At 37.8% G+C, this 15,078-nt stretch overlaps 1 protein-coding gene across 1 annotated transcript in view; it reads right to left on the reverse strand.

Annotated features, from left to right (window-relative positions):
* Positions 1–15,078, reverse strand: part of ZDHHC13 (zinc finger DHHC-type palmitoyltransferase 13) — a 51,652-nt gene that overhangs the window by 13,393 nt on the left and 23,181 nt on the right. Inside the window, exons 7-12 of the mRNA XM_056132005.1 lie at positions 13,449–13,611; positions 12,566–12,691; positions 9,634–9,767; positions 5,585–5,685; positions 1,042–1,166; positions 345–407 (exon numbers count right to left, since the gene is read on the reverse strand). Coding sequence (XP_055987980.1) covers positions 345–407; positions 1,042–1,166; positions 5,585–5,685; positions 9,634–9,767; positions 12,566–12,691; positions 13,449–13,611 — 712 coding nt within the window. The remainder of the gene's footprint in view (positions 1–344; positions 408–1,041; positions 1,167–5,584; positions 5,686–9,633; positions 9,768–12,565; positions 12,692–13,448; positions 13,612–15,078) is intronic.

A 15,078-nucleotide genomic window follows, 5' to 3' on the forward strand; every position in this document is an offset into this window, starting at 1 on the left:
CCTTTGCCTTGATTCCTCAAACACAAAAGGAGAAGTTTCAACTAAGAGGATTCTTGGGTCAACTTGTGCCTTTGTCCCCAAGTTAGTTCTAACATATAATCCCTGTCAGAAAAACAAAAACCAAAAACCAAAAACCATCAAAATGCACTATGGGCAACTTTAAAAGACTCTAAGCATCTTTTTTTGAAGGCAGAAAATTGTTGTGTCATAAACGCAAAATTACAACCCGGTTAATAACAAGGTATATAGGTAAATGATAAAAATTTGACAAATAACTATCAAGGTTCACCAAGAATTTGCTTTTACTATGGGAAAAACATATAAATAATTAAAGATTCACTCACAAGACACGATGTACAAAATGTTCTGAAGTCCAGAGAGCCCGTCTCTGCAAGGGTGATGATATTCTGAAAGACATGAAATCTGACTTACCATTGTGCTCTTCTGGGCAATGCACAATACATGGTTATATATCATTCTCACAGCTCTCTTACAGAGGAAGCTAAAAAAGCAATTTGGAATCATTGCCACCAATTCATACTGTGCTTGAAATAATGTGACTTTTCAAGGTTGCCTTTTCTACAACCATAGCCAATGAATTTGATCAGACAAAAATTACCTTTCAGTCTCTTCATTCCATGAATAGTAATCATCTCCTAGTAATAACCTGCTAACGAAAAGTAAGTACACCTGCACACATGCATGTACACACGCACATACTCACACACCCAAGGATTTTGTTTTTAATATACCCATTTAGAGAGAGAGGGGCAGGGTGGGAGAGGGAGAGAGAGAGAGAACTAAAAAAACCATTTATATACAGCAGAACTGAAGATTATAAGCATCAAGGGCTCATTGTTTCAGGAACAATGGTCTGATGCTAACAAAAATGATGAGACTCTCCTAAACATCAAAACATTCACAAATGAAAAGACATGTCCACGTCCTCTGACAACTTCACAGCTGAGAAGACTCTAAAGTTAAAAAACCTTCTCTATTGGGAAAAAAAAAAACCCAGTTAATAATGAAGAGAAAGCTTACCGTTTTCCTGTCTTCTTCAGAAGACTTAGTGAAGCCAGGGTCAGTTGCCCATGTCTTGTAGAAAAAGTAGAGGAAGCCCAGTATGCTGAGAATAAAAGCGAAATAGGTAGGAGTACCTGCCAAACGTTAAAATCCAATTAAGGAACATATCAGCCTGCCATCAAGGACAGCATAGTAGAAGGTAAGCAGTCTTCCTGGGAGCCTTCCTTCTCTGCATTTTACCCTGACCTCTCTTAATGTCCACTCATCCCTGACTCCATCCTATTTCCTTGTCTGACAGGAACTTGCTCATAGTTTGCTAATAATCTCTCTGCATTAGCTGAAACTCATAAGATATTGATAAGAATAGTCGCAATATATGAGGAACATCCTAAAGACCAAAAGCAAAATTCTAATAAAAAACCACTATGGTAACTGTGACTTTCTTATGACTAGAAAATGTTTTCTGATCATTTAATCAAATCATTCAAAGAGACAAATATCTCTCTCATCTTAAAAACTGATCACAAGTCAGATACTATTTGGAAAGGCAGATATTCTGGATTAAAAAAAAAAGTTTCAAAATGAGGCCAGAGTGACCAAATGGCCTACGTGGGTTCAATCGTTGGAACCCCATATGGTACCCTGAGCACTGCAAGGAGTAAATTCCTAAGTGCAAAGCCAGGAGTAACCCCTGAGCATTGCCAGGTGTGGCCTCCCCAAACAAATAAACAAAAATATGTTTTAAAATGAAATACTACCCACTTGAAGTGTTTTTGAAGTGACACAAATGCTTTTTACAAAGTGTAAAGCTTTGCTTCAAGGACAGACAAATGAGCACAGAGTAATAAATATGTTAATTCTCCATGTAAAATTTAAATAATTACTGACACAGTAATTATATCTGCCTTCCAAGGCGTGGCCAACCTGTCATGCTAAACTTAGGAAAGACGGTCTTAGAACAGACTTTAAGTCCTTGTTATTCAAATTATGTTTCATTGCTGTCCCCCATAGCAATGGCTTAATGGAGGAGCTTATTAGACAGGCAAAACTTCAGACCTCGTCTCAGACTTGTAGAAACAGGCTCTACATTTTTAACAAGGTCCCTAAGGATTCATATACCACAGAACAGTTTGAGATGCACTGGGCTCCACCACAAAACTCAGCACAACCGATCAGGTTCAGTTAGACAGGTATAAATCTTACTGGCTCATTTACAGAAAGGCCTGGCTTTAAGAATAGTTGGCTTTCAGAAAACATATGTTAAAATGGATTTTAACAAAAATCACTGATTTAGAATGAATTGAGAAAAACACTATTAAAGAGTACATGGGGCAAGGTCTTCCCTGAAAGCTGGATCAGTATACACATGACTTTTACCGAAAGCTGCCGGATTTTTCTTTTTCATGTGACCTGAATGAAGTTTGTCATTCAGAACACAAATTTACACATGCTGAATCTCTGGCACCCACTTTAAAACTTTTCCTGTACTTACACTCCTGAGCTCACAGCCCAAATCACAAATATTGCTATTTCAGTGGCCCCTCCATTTTTTTCCTTTCATTTCTTGCTTCCAAACTCATTAGTCAGGTCCTATCTCTCTCTTTTTTGCTTCATAAAAGTCAAATATTCAACTTCCTAAACTTATAAGAGGCACTACGAGAAATTTATCATTTGAGAGTCAACTACAGCTGCCCTTAAAATTAATTTCATCACGCAGAGAGCCTTCCACACTGACATTATTCCTAAGAGGAATAATGAAATAAAAAGTATTTACGGAATGATAATTATACAATGGGGATTTTGATCTGTACTTTACTGACATCAAAATAGTAATCCATACAGTTGTTTCATGAGTGTCATCCCCAATTTACAGAAACTGTCCCCGATTTCACTGAGTTAAATAACATGCTCAAGGGTAACATAGCTAATACAGAAAAGAACCCAAACTCAAAATCAGACTGATTCCAAAGACCTTCTTCTTTCCATAGTGTCCTCAACCAGTAGGTTAAACCTTTCTATACCTGTGGTGCAGCATCAAGGCTACAGACCAGCAGCTGAAGAATGCTGCCCTAAACCTCCTAAATCAGTGTTTCTCAACTTTCTCCCTGATCATAACCCTCCTCCGATTTTGTTCCTTTCTATGCCCTCTCAACCATTTCTATTAGTTGGTCCTCTATTTAGTCTGGTACCATGGCTCCCCATTTATATACTTGTAGCCCCCCTGGAATATCCTGAGGGTCCACATGGCCTCTGGTTAAGACATCCTGCCCAAGACCCTGAATGGTCCAGATGGCTTGTGGGATGAAGCAGACTGGACCACCTGAAACAACTAACCTAAATTCTCAGGACTAGTCTTTACCTGGCAGCAATGCAGTTCATCCCACTCAACATTCAGCTTGAAAGACAGGGATCTGAGGGCGAAGTGTGCCACCTACTGACTGACATGGCCTCACCACTGCAGGCAGGCCCACGGCTGCCTAGATCAATGGCTTTATGAGACACATTCAAGTCAAGTAACTTATCTGCTCATCTCCAAAAGATTCTGTCTTTCTGTGGAGATTATTCTTCTAATGTAATGGCATCTTTATAGATGCTGCACAGTTTCTAGTTAACCTCAGCTGAATACTAAGTTCTGTCATGGAGGCTTTCAAATTATCTCTGGAGTTATATTTTTGTAAATTTTGAGTTCCCAAATTTGAAATAACGAAAAATATATTTCACTATTTGCACAAAGTGTAAAATAATGTGAGCTACTCAATGTTAAAAATTTCACTAGAAAACAGTGTTTTTAAAACCGTGTTTACTCCACTTCCTCATGAATGATAAAAATATCATTCACTCCCTTTCAGTATCATGTCAATTACCCTAGAAATGATCATTTTTGAGATACATGCAAATGACTTTGCATGCACACACTTGCATTCATGTTAAAAGCGTATGCTGTGCTGTTATTTTATGCATTCATGTTTACTTGTAAATTATTTTTATAGCTTATAATGACATAATTCAAGCCTTCATTAAATGGTGATAATAAGGTTAGTACCTAAAATGCCGATCCCAATCAGTAACTGAGAAAAAGGTTAGCTGTGATAAATAATTTTGAAAAAAGTCAAATGATTGACATGGTATTCTGTGCCATCCATTTGGTTGAAAGGAATCTGAAAAATACTAGACAATATTCAGAAAGAAAAAGTCTTAAAGCAAAAACATACTAACAAAGTACATATATGCACTCTGAGAATGCATATGGATTTCTTACTTTTTATATTTATTTCTATTAAAATAGTCTTGAATTGAGTATATACATCTCTCCAATTTCTTTTAAAAATGCCATTATCTCCATACACATTAGTATAGCATTTAAAGGAATATATTTATAGGTATATTTATACCTAGCATATTGCTCTTTTTCTACTCTGTAAACAAAGCACAGATATAATGGCTTTCTAAACATCTTGGAAGAGGAAGCCTGGCAATAGCAATACTGAAACCTGAAAAAAATCTCCTATATGGTTAGAAGTATCATTAACCTAGCTTACTTCTAGGTCACTGGACTTGGCCAACCCTACTGTCACAACACAACCCCTAAGCTGAACTTGGCCAGGGTCATGCTTCTCAAGTGAAAGTTATTTCTTAGGTTAGAGCTTTTTAAAACCATGGGCTGCCATCCATTAGTAGGTCATGAAAGAATCAAGTGGGCGGTGACCTACAATTTTAAAAAAGGAAAGAGGATAGCATATCATGACAAAGCCAGAGTAAAGCACACATTAGAAATACTATTTTTTGAAACTTTCTTCACATGTGTTTGAAATGGCAAAGTAAATTTATTTTTTTGCTATGACTTGAGAAGCACTGCTAATAATGAGAATACTGTTACTATCCATTGCCAAGGAAGCAAATATTCCTTCTGTCCTTCCCAAATAGGCTATCTTGGTAACCAGACAATTTATTAAGGTCATGAAAGAATCAAGTGGGCAGTGACCTACAATTTTAAAAAAGGAAAGCGGATAGCATATCATGAAAAAGTTAGAGTAAAGCACACATTAGAAATACTATTTTTAAAACTTTCTTCACATATGTTTGAAATGGCAAAGTAAATTTATTTTTGCTATGACTTGAGAAGCACTGCTAATGATTAGAATACTGTTACTATCCATTGCAAAGGAAGCAAATATTCCCTCTATCCTTCCCAAAAAGGCTATCTTGGTAACCAGACAATTTATTAATCAACAATAACTGCCGATCAAATGAAAAGAATCTTCTGACCATGAAAAGACTCTAAGGCAATACAGCAGATTTTTTATGAGTCTAAGTAAAACAGTAATACATTTTACCATTCCTTCTTATGAATAGACAGCTACATTTTTCATACTGTGCTCTGAGAGTATTTCCACAATAAAAATTGAGATTTTCAACATTAAAAATCTTCAACAAGAATCATTAAATGAATACAAATATGAATTGCTTTCCTCAGACCTCTTCTACTATTTAAATTTCTAACAACGGTATCACTTTCAAGGCAAATTAGATATGCATTTAAATTTTTAAGTTGAAAGGATATCAGGAAAAAATAAGGTAAACCACGTCATAAATATCCAAAAAATGGAACTCAGCAGAAAGACTGTTGGTAAGTATACAATGGTTTTATACCCAATCAAGGACCTAAAAGAAAACAGAATAAATAGTGTAAGTGAAAAGACGTACAATTCACATTAATTTTAGTTCAGAAGTCCCTTAATAATAGTAATAATGATTTCTGTAAATAATGATGGTGATTTTCTGAGTACTATCTGCTATTTTCCATTCTGCAATAAATACACATCATCATTAGCACTGTAGCACTGTCCTCCCATTGTTCATCGATTTCCTCGAGCAGGCACCAGTAACATCTCCACTGTGAAACTTGTTGTTACTGTTTTTGGCATATTGAATACACCACGGGGAGCTTGCCAGGCTCTGCCATGCGGGTGGGATACTCTCGGTAGCTTGCTGGGCTCTCCAAGAGGGATGGAGGAATCGAACCTGGGTCAGCTGCATGCAAGGCAAATGCCCTACCCACTGTGCTATCGCTCCCGCCCACATCATCATTACTCCATATTATACCTGAGAAAACTGAAACACGAGGTCTCTTGACAAACGAGTCTGACAGCTAGCTCACAGAACTGAGCACATGCCTTGCATGCAGGAGGCCCGAATGTAATTGCTCTATTGATGTACAGTCACCCCAGCTCTTTTGGTGAGCCCTTCTCACCTGAACACAGAGCTGGGAGTACTGAGAACAGCCTGCCATGAGAACCCCCTCTCCCCAAAAAAAGACCCACAAAGAATGTTCTAGTTCTTATTCCCAGTAACTACAGCTTCAATGGATCTTTAAAAATTCCCACTGAGATACACCATATTTGTATTTCCTTTTTTGCCTGTCATATTTTCAAATACTCTAAACTACAACACCTGAAGAGTACATTTAACAAGCTTTCTTCTAGAGGCTAGCAGTACATCTGTGCAACCTAGAACAGATGCCTCGACTTAAGCACTTTCATCCTACAAACAAACACCCCAAGAAACGGACACTAGACAGAAGATGCATAAAGGCTTCAATTTTCTCTCATCACCAGAACTTCAACCATCTCACGTAGGTAACCAGCTGCATGACAGCTGCATGACATCCACATAGAACTTTTCCGAATGTTTAGCATCGTAGCTTTAAAAGGGGGGGGGGGGCACACTTTAATATTCAATAAGCAGCACAGTAAAATTATGCATAAATATACTTTTCCTGGATGTATTTAAAAAATTATACCACTGGCCAGAGCGATAGTACAGTGGGTAGGGTGTTTGCCTTGCACTCAGCTGACCCAGGTTCGATTACCCCGCATCCCATATGGTCCCCCAGTACCGACAGGCGTAATTCCTGAATGCTGAGCCAGAGTAATCCCTGAGCATTGCTGGGTGTGACTCAAAAAGAAAAAAAAAATTATACCATGAAAAGACAATGGTTAATGATGGATGTGAAAGGACCCTAAAAAAGTTATCAAGATCACAAGGATATGATACCAGAGAGTTAGTACAGGGGTTAAGGTGCTTGCCTTGTGTCCTGGCACTTGGCTCCCCAGGTACTGCCAGGAGTGATCCCTGAGCACTGAGCCAGGAGGAAGCCCTGAAGACAGTCAGGTGTGCCAATCACCACCCCCCACCAAAAACTCCCATAAGAATAATCACAAAAATAGTAATAGCTGAGAAGAACTAAAGATGCCAAACCTTAGCTACTAGATAATGCTTCTAGAACTAAACCAAAGGGAGGCCAGGCACCTATTAGGCATGGCCTGTTGGTTGATCCAATTACATAGCAGGTGAAATACCTAATTTGTAAGAGCCTGCTGCTATGACCTAGGCCAATTAGCACCCCCCATGTACTGGGGGTTACAGAGGCGCCTGGGAGATACAAAAGTAATATGGATCAAGCTATATTTCCATTTTCTCCCATTTGCGTCCACATGCCAAGTCAAGTATTTGAAGTCCTCAATTCACCACCGTGAGTTTTCATCCATCTTTTTAGATACTGTGAGCTTCCACTAAAATCAAATCTCAATGCTCCTATCCTGAGTGATCCTAAGTGAGGAGCTTCCTGCTTTTCCTTTTCCCTTTGGGTCACACCCAGCTTTTCGATTCCCCCCCCCCCAGGAAATTTAACTATTACTTTACACTTAAATTCTAATTCATTTCCAGACACCTCTACTGCTCTTGAGCAACCAAGCGGTAAAATTATTCTAATACTTCATTTTGTCTTAGACAAAATCAGCTCACGATTTTTCCAGAAAATGTTGCAAGCTAATATGCATAATAAAGTACATTCAAGAGCATACTCTGAGGAGAGCAACAATGGATTTCCCTTTAGATGCATTTCTGTGGGTTGTCATTATTATGTATTTCTTCCATTTAGTGAAAGGAAAACATTCAATAGGAGAGACAAGTTTCCTGCTTGTTGGGGCCTAGCATTTCAGGAAAACAGAGATTAAACACGATGAAGCAAATAAAATGGGGGTGACGCAGTAGTCAGTCAGGGACAGTGTCGCTAAGGTGGTGGGGCTGAGGCTTGAATGGCATCTCCAGCTATATGAGGACATAGCATCAGAACAATTCAGATTAAAAACTAGGCAGCAGTGCTGGGGGAGAAGGCAGTTGGGACAGAGATGGGACCTCTCTGACAAAGATAATTGAAAATGATCACTCTGGATAAGAACTGTGTATTGAAAGCAGGTAAAGGGTCAAACATGATTATCTCTCAGTATGTGTCTGGCAAACCATAATGCCCAAAAGGAGAGAGAGAGAAAGAGAGAAAGAAGGAAAGTGCCTGCCACAGAGACAGGCTGGGGGTGGGGTGGGGGGTGGCGGGAGGGAAACTGGGGACACTGGTGATAGGATGGGTGTTGGACTATTGTATGAGTAAAACCCGATTTTGAACAGCCTCTGTGTATTACAAGGTGATTTAATTAAACAACAACAACAGAAACCCTAGGCAATAGCTAAACTAAAACCCCAAGTGTGAATGAGCTTGATCTCTACCAGAAATGAAAAGAAGGTAGGAGAGCAGTGAAGGAATGTGGAAGTGATAAGATGGAGGGAAGGTAATGAATCACATGATACCTACTGGGTGAGGAGTTTTTGTTGTGAGTACAAAAAAAACCACTGGAGTGTTTTAAGCAGAGAGAAAAGATAAACTGATGAGCTTTTATAAAAGACTTGACTGCCAAGTGTGGATGAACTATTGGAGAAGAAGAAGTTTAATCCTGGAAACCAGTTGAAAGATTCTGGGTAGGCGTTTATTGAGGAGATGGAGAGAAGGGTTTGATGTGGGAAGTGGAGAAACTGAAGAAAGGATCATAATACCTAGAGAATGATATCCATTTTCATGGATTTCATGAGTTGCTGACTGCCACTTTACTGAAAAAGAGAATCAATGGGACTGGCATGTGAAATGATTACTTGCATGTGCCAGCCATAGTTCTAATCACTGAATCTATGCATTTACAATGAGGGGGACATTCTCACAATGATCCTCAATTTACAGATGAAGAAAGTGAGGCACAGAGAGGTAAAGCAAATTGTTTAAGATCAGGCAGCTATGTAGTAAAGCTTAACTCTAGTCCAGATTAAACATAATCATGTATAAATATTTCCTCAAATAGAAGCACACCATAGTCACTACTTTATAACCTTCTACAATTTAATTGGACGTTTCAACTAAAAATATAGTAAAAGACATAAATAACCAGTTTGAAATACATTTAAATTGATATAAGAAACCCAAATATTTCTAAAAAAATGAAAAAAAAATGCATGCAGATGCAAAGTAGTCAAAATTAACTGCAAAATGTGAGCTAGGATCTTTTTTCCCTACCAATTGTCCATTCAAGCAAAGTACCAGATTGACTCATTTGCCTTTAGTTGAATCATAAGCTAGCAAAGCCCTACCCTCCCACAAACCCTGAGAACATTTCTATGTGGTAACATTTATAACTCAATAAAAATATGATTCCAGTTAATCAACAACAGAAATAGCAATAAAATGGGAAATATAATAACCAACCTTGCAGAGACTAATATACACACCTTGAAAACAAAGACGTCAGAAAAAACAGTATTACAAGAAGACTTCCTTTTAAAAGCCAAGAATCTGAATTGAAGTCCAATATGTATCCAACAGTCCATAGGATAATCACGGAGAACATCAGCAGCAGGAAGAGCTTCAGAGAGAATTAAGAGATTCAGAATTTTAGAACTTTATGGATCTTACCTACATATCTACTGATAATTAGCTTAATAGACATAATTCCTAAATATATAACAATCACATAACACAGACCTTCAAAATCACTAAATAATAAACTGAAAGTTGGAGGAATTACAAAACTTAGGAACTTAAAAGCTTTACAGTTTATAAAATGTTGCCTCAACATTTCATTTTGCTTTTAGTTTCCTTGTCCCAAAATAAAGGGGTCTTTTAGAAAAGTGCTAATGATAGTTGGCATTATGAAAAAATAATTTATTCAAACAATATGGCAGAAAAACATAACGCAAGACAAAGGTCTCTTCACCGAAGTCAAATGTTCTTACTTATTTACAAGAGTTCTTACTTGGGTGCTGGATGGTGCCAACCCCTAAGAAAGGTTAGAAAAACAGGATTGCAGAAAACGTTAGCTTAGTTAGGACCTGTGAGATTTTAAATGTCTAAGGAGGTAACCAGAAAAGCAGATCCATGACAAAGGAGAAATTCTGGTAGTCAGTTATACACAGTAGTGCCATGAGTGAAAAACATCCCAAGGACTGACTGCAAGTAGAAAGGGGCAGAATTCTGGCCACCATAAACATTTAAAGGGGGAAAAAGCAAAATCCTCTCAGGTAACCAAGAGAAAACATGACCAGACAGGATGAGAGGTTTTTAGAAAAGCTAGGAAAGAGAATTTCAAGAAGCAATTAGTTTTCCAAATGTCATGTGGAGGCTAAGGACTGAAACATGGTCTCAGGATGCTAATTATCCAGGTTTAACTTTGCCAGCAGAATTAAAAGGGTAAAACATCTTTAACACTATGGCCTGACTGTCTTTCCATAAAGCAGAGCACCACATTTGTGCCATGCTCTCTCTTAACTAATGAAAGCATTACTTTGGCAGTAGCAAATGGAGAAAACATATTTTTCCCTTCAACTTTTACTTCCCTGTAAGTTCTATTCTAAGGATGATTTTCAAAGGCTATCAAATATCTAAAGTGCTTCTAATTTTAATTTGCATAATAACACAACCTACCATGAGCAAGATCAACTTTATTTAAAGTGTAAATTTAGAACCAATAAGCAATATAATCTCAGAGCAGAAATAAGAATTAAGTATGAATTTTACCATTTTAATTCTATAGAAAATAAATTTATTCAACAACAAATATTCTAGTGCATGTAGTATGCTAGGAGCAATTCTTGGTCCTTGGAAAACAGCAATAAATTTGAGGCATTCTCTCATGGAGCTTAAATCTAGCAGGAATAAACTGATGCATTAACAGACAAAGTGAATGTCATAGTATGAGAAGTTGGATCACACATGACCTTGAAAGCCATTGTGAAAACTTTGGTTTTCTTTTTTTCTCCCTAGGTATGTGAGACCAGAGAATCCTGAAAGGATGAATGGTAGTATCTGACTTACATTTTCAAAGATTCATCTGGCAACGGTGTTGAGAATAGATTAGAGGTGAAAAGGAGTGGGGAGATGTCAGTTAACAGTAATAATCCACATAAAAGATAACAGAGACTGGAACAAAATGCCAGTGGCAGTGTAGTGGGTGTCAGGCAGTTGGATATATTGAAGGTAGAACCAGCCATCATGGCTTTCTGTTGGGCCAAATAGGTGTTGTGACAGAGGAAAGGCACAGATGTCTAAAAGCTGGAGTTGCTGCCTACTGAGACAGGAGGGCTGCGAAAGGAATAATTGGACAGGGGTGGAAAGCACATGAGTTTAATATTGAATATGTTTTCATGGGAATGACTGTTAGACACCGGACTAGAAAAAGGTCATGTAGAAAGTTGGATATCTGATCTGGAGAGGTCTGAGCTAAGATAAACTGGGAGTGGTTCAACATATAGAAATGGTACTTAAAGACACTGAAGTGCATGAAATCACTAGGGAAATGAATAGATGAAAAAGAGTTCCAAGGATAAAAGTCTTGGGTCCACATATCATTAAGGCATAGGGAGAAGCTGAGGAGTTAGCAAAGGAGACTATGGAGTAACCATTTCTTCTTTCTCCCTCCAAAATCATAAAGGTAAAATAAGTGTAGTATTCATGATGACCTTCGCAGAGACATCTGGTGATACCTGTTACTTTAGAGTAATTCTGAAAGTGCAGTCACTTTAGTGCCATTGTTGAACAACTAATCTAATATCCCATTTCACCCATCTGAATTATAATTACAAGTATGATGTGAAGAACAACCCGGACTTTCAAGCTTTTTCTATTGATTCACTCATTATAAAGTTTAGAAGAAGACCACTGGGAAGAATTGGCAAGTTAAAAATATGGATAAAATTTGAGTTTCGGTTCTTAAAATTCCAGATGCATTTATTTTATGAAGTGACATCATGTGGTTGAAATTTACAACACTAATTTTAAAAGTCATGATTCTATCAATATACTCTGAATGTCATTATTTCCTTTTGACCAAAATTAAATAAGAAATAAGTTCAAGAAAAGTTCTACAAAACTGCTTACAGTATTCCATTTTGCTTCTAAGAATCTAAACCATTAACTTTATTCATTAGATAAATGTAGAAGTACTCCATAATATTCACAAAGTAATGTGTAGTTTTGTCATCTAGCTGAGATTTAAGAAAACACTACTTTTCAATGTTGGGTTGTAGGATAAATGAGAAAGAAAGAATCAGTAGGTGCAACACAGCACTCAGCCAACTCCCTGACTTCTCTTGATGCCTTAAAAACCAAAAACAAATGAGTAGCAAGTTCTACTTCCCACAGAATAGGGTGCATACAAAAAAATACCTCGCATTTCTGCAGCCACTTCCGAAATCTGAACTTATTGTTGTCTCTCATCTTTGCTTCTGTTTTTAGCATGTGAATAATCAGTCGATTTTTGCTTTGTAGTGCCATATCAAGAGGTGTTTCTCCCTTACATAAAAGGAAAAAGTTCAAGTGTATTTTAATGAACTATAGGTACAAAAGACTTTTTAAAAAACTCTTAAATATGAATTCAATACATCTATTCCAGAGGTAGCTTTGTAGCACTGTCCTCCCATTGTTCATTGATTTGCTCTAGCTGGCCCAGTAACGTCTCCATTTTGAGACTTGTTGTTACTGTGTCTGGCTGTGTCTATCGAATATGTCATGGGTAGCTTGCCAGGCTTTGCAGAGCAGGTGAGATACTCTTGGTAGCTTGCCAGGCTCTCCGAGAGGGGTGGAGGAATCAAACCTGGGCCGACTAGGTCGACCGTGTGCAAGGTAAACACCCTCCTCGCTGTGCTATTGCTCCAGCAGTATTCCAGAGGTAACCCACTCTTTTATGTCTATCTTTTGCGAACCGGAAACAGGCATACCGCTCATCTTTGTGTTACTCTGTCAAGCTTCTAACTGAAGAAATAGCACTGTAGCACTGTCCTCCTGTTGTTCATCAATTTGCTTGAGTGGGCACCAGTAATGTCTCCATTGTGAGACTTGTTGTTACTGTTTTTGGCATATCGAATAGGTCACGGGTAGCTTGCCAGGCTTTGCCCTGCGGGTGGAATACTCTAAGTGGCTTGTTGGGATCTCTGAGAGGGGCGGAGGAATCGAACTCAGGTCGGCCACGTGCAAGGCAAACGCCTTACCCGTTATGCTATTGCTCCAGCCCAAACTGAAGAAATAAAGGGAGATAAATACCTGGTCATACCTTAACATTTCGGACATCCAGGCTAGAACCAGCTTCCAAAAGTTTATCAACTGCACTAACATTTCCTGCTGCAACTGCCCAATGAAGTGGAGTGTTCTGTTGTATTTTATCAACTACATTGAGAGATGGATTAAACTTTAAAAGAAATCCAGTTGGTTCTGGCCTATCTCAAAACAATTAAAAAAAAGGGGGGGAATAAATAGAGATGATTAGAAGCGTAAATGCAAATAATGAAACTTTTAAGCTGACAGATTTGTCGGTTAACCATTTAAGAACTCCAAACAAACAAAAATCTTTTTGCAGAGTTCTACTCTATTCTAAATAGAAGATATTTCCTCCCCCATCTCCCCAAAAACATCTATTAAGAGACAGTCTACAATAAAAATAATGTAATTTTATCACCAGAATGGTATAATAATTGCCTTTGTCTTTCAGAAGTTTTCTTTCATGGTGTTTGTTCTTCTATTGGTTAGCTATTTTTTTTTTTTTTGTAAATTTAATTTTTGTCAATGCTAAATATTATGTAACTTACTAAAGATTAAATGTAGGCTGGAGAGAAAGTACAGTGGTTAGGTGCTTGCCCTACATGTGGCTGACCCAGATTCAATCCCTGGCCCATGATCCCCCAAAGCACTGCCAGGAGTAATTCCCTAGTACTGGTGGCTGTGGCCACAGCCGCTCCCCTACCCCAAGATTAAAAGTAAAATAACAAGAGATAAACCAAAAGCTAAATTTGTATTCTCTTTCCAACCAATTATTAAACAAAAGGATTAAATCAAGTCTTAAAACAGAAATAATTAAAGGCTTGTACTTTTCCACCAGTACTTTCCCCACCTTCACAATAATTGAGAGTCTAATAAAATGATGCTCTACTTTATTCTAGCAAAATCATTTGGGAGTGGGGGTTTGGGTTCGACCTGACAATGCTGAGGGGCTACTACTGTCTCTGAGCTCAGGACACACTTCTGACAGTGCTTGGGAGACCCGATGTAGTGCTGGGAATCAAACTGCCTGCAAACAAGGTAAGTACCTTACTCCCTGTGCTATCTCTATGATCTCTCTATCAAAATCTTTAAACAGTGTCTTTGACTTCATAATTATCAGTGAAGAGGACAAAATGGTTTTTAGCAAAATCCCTTGGCTCAACCACTGCATGAGCAAAAGGTAAATTGAATAAAATTAAACCCTAGGATAGAAGTCCTAAGTAAAAGTAGAATCAGAAATTAAGCACGGCACTTGGAAATAAACTGGTAAAAAGGAAAATGTAAAATGTATTTGAAAAGAAGAATACCAAGACTTGAATACGGTGATCATTATTTACATCATACAAATCACCCTGATAAATAGAAAGAAAAAAATTCAGACTTAAATACAAGCAGACCTTTTACATAGGCAAGTTATAATTAATATTTTCAGAGCAATCAACTCAGAGAAAATTACATTTTATTGTTTTCTGGAAATCAAATTCATCATCTAGATTTCAAAATATGATGCCATTAAAACTTTTACCAATTGATAAAGGAGCAAGAAACATTTGATGGAGCAAGGACAGCTTCTCCAGTAAGTAGTGACGAGAAAACTGGGCAGCTATATATGAAAAAATGAACTCAGACTTCTATCTGATGTCATG

Source organism: Sorex fumeus, unplaced genomic scaffold (genome assembly GCF_029834395.1).
Source record: "Sorex fumeus unplaced genomic scaffold, SorFum_2.1 ptg000007l, whole genome shotgun sequence".
In the NCBI taxonomy this organism is placed as follows: domain Eukaryota; kingdom Metazoa; phylum Chordata; class Mammalia; order Eulipotyphla; family Soricidae; genus Sorex; species Sorex fumeus.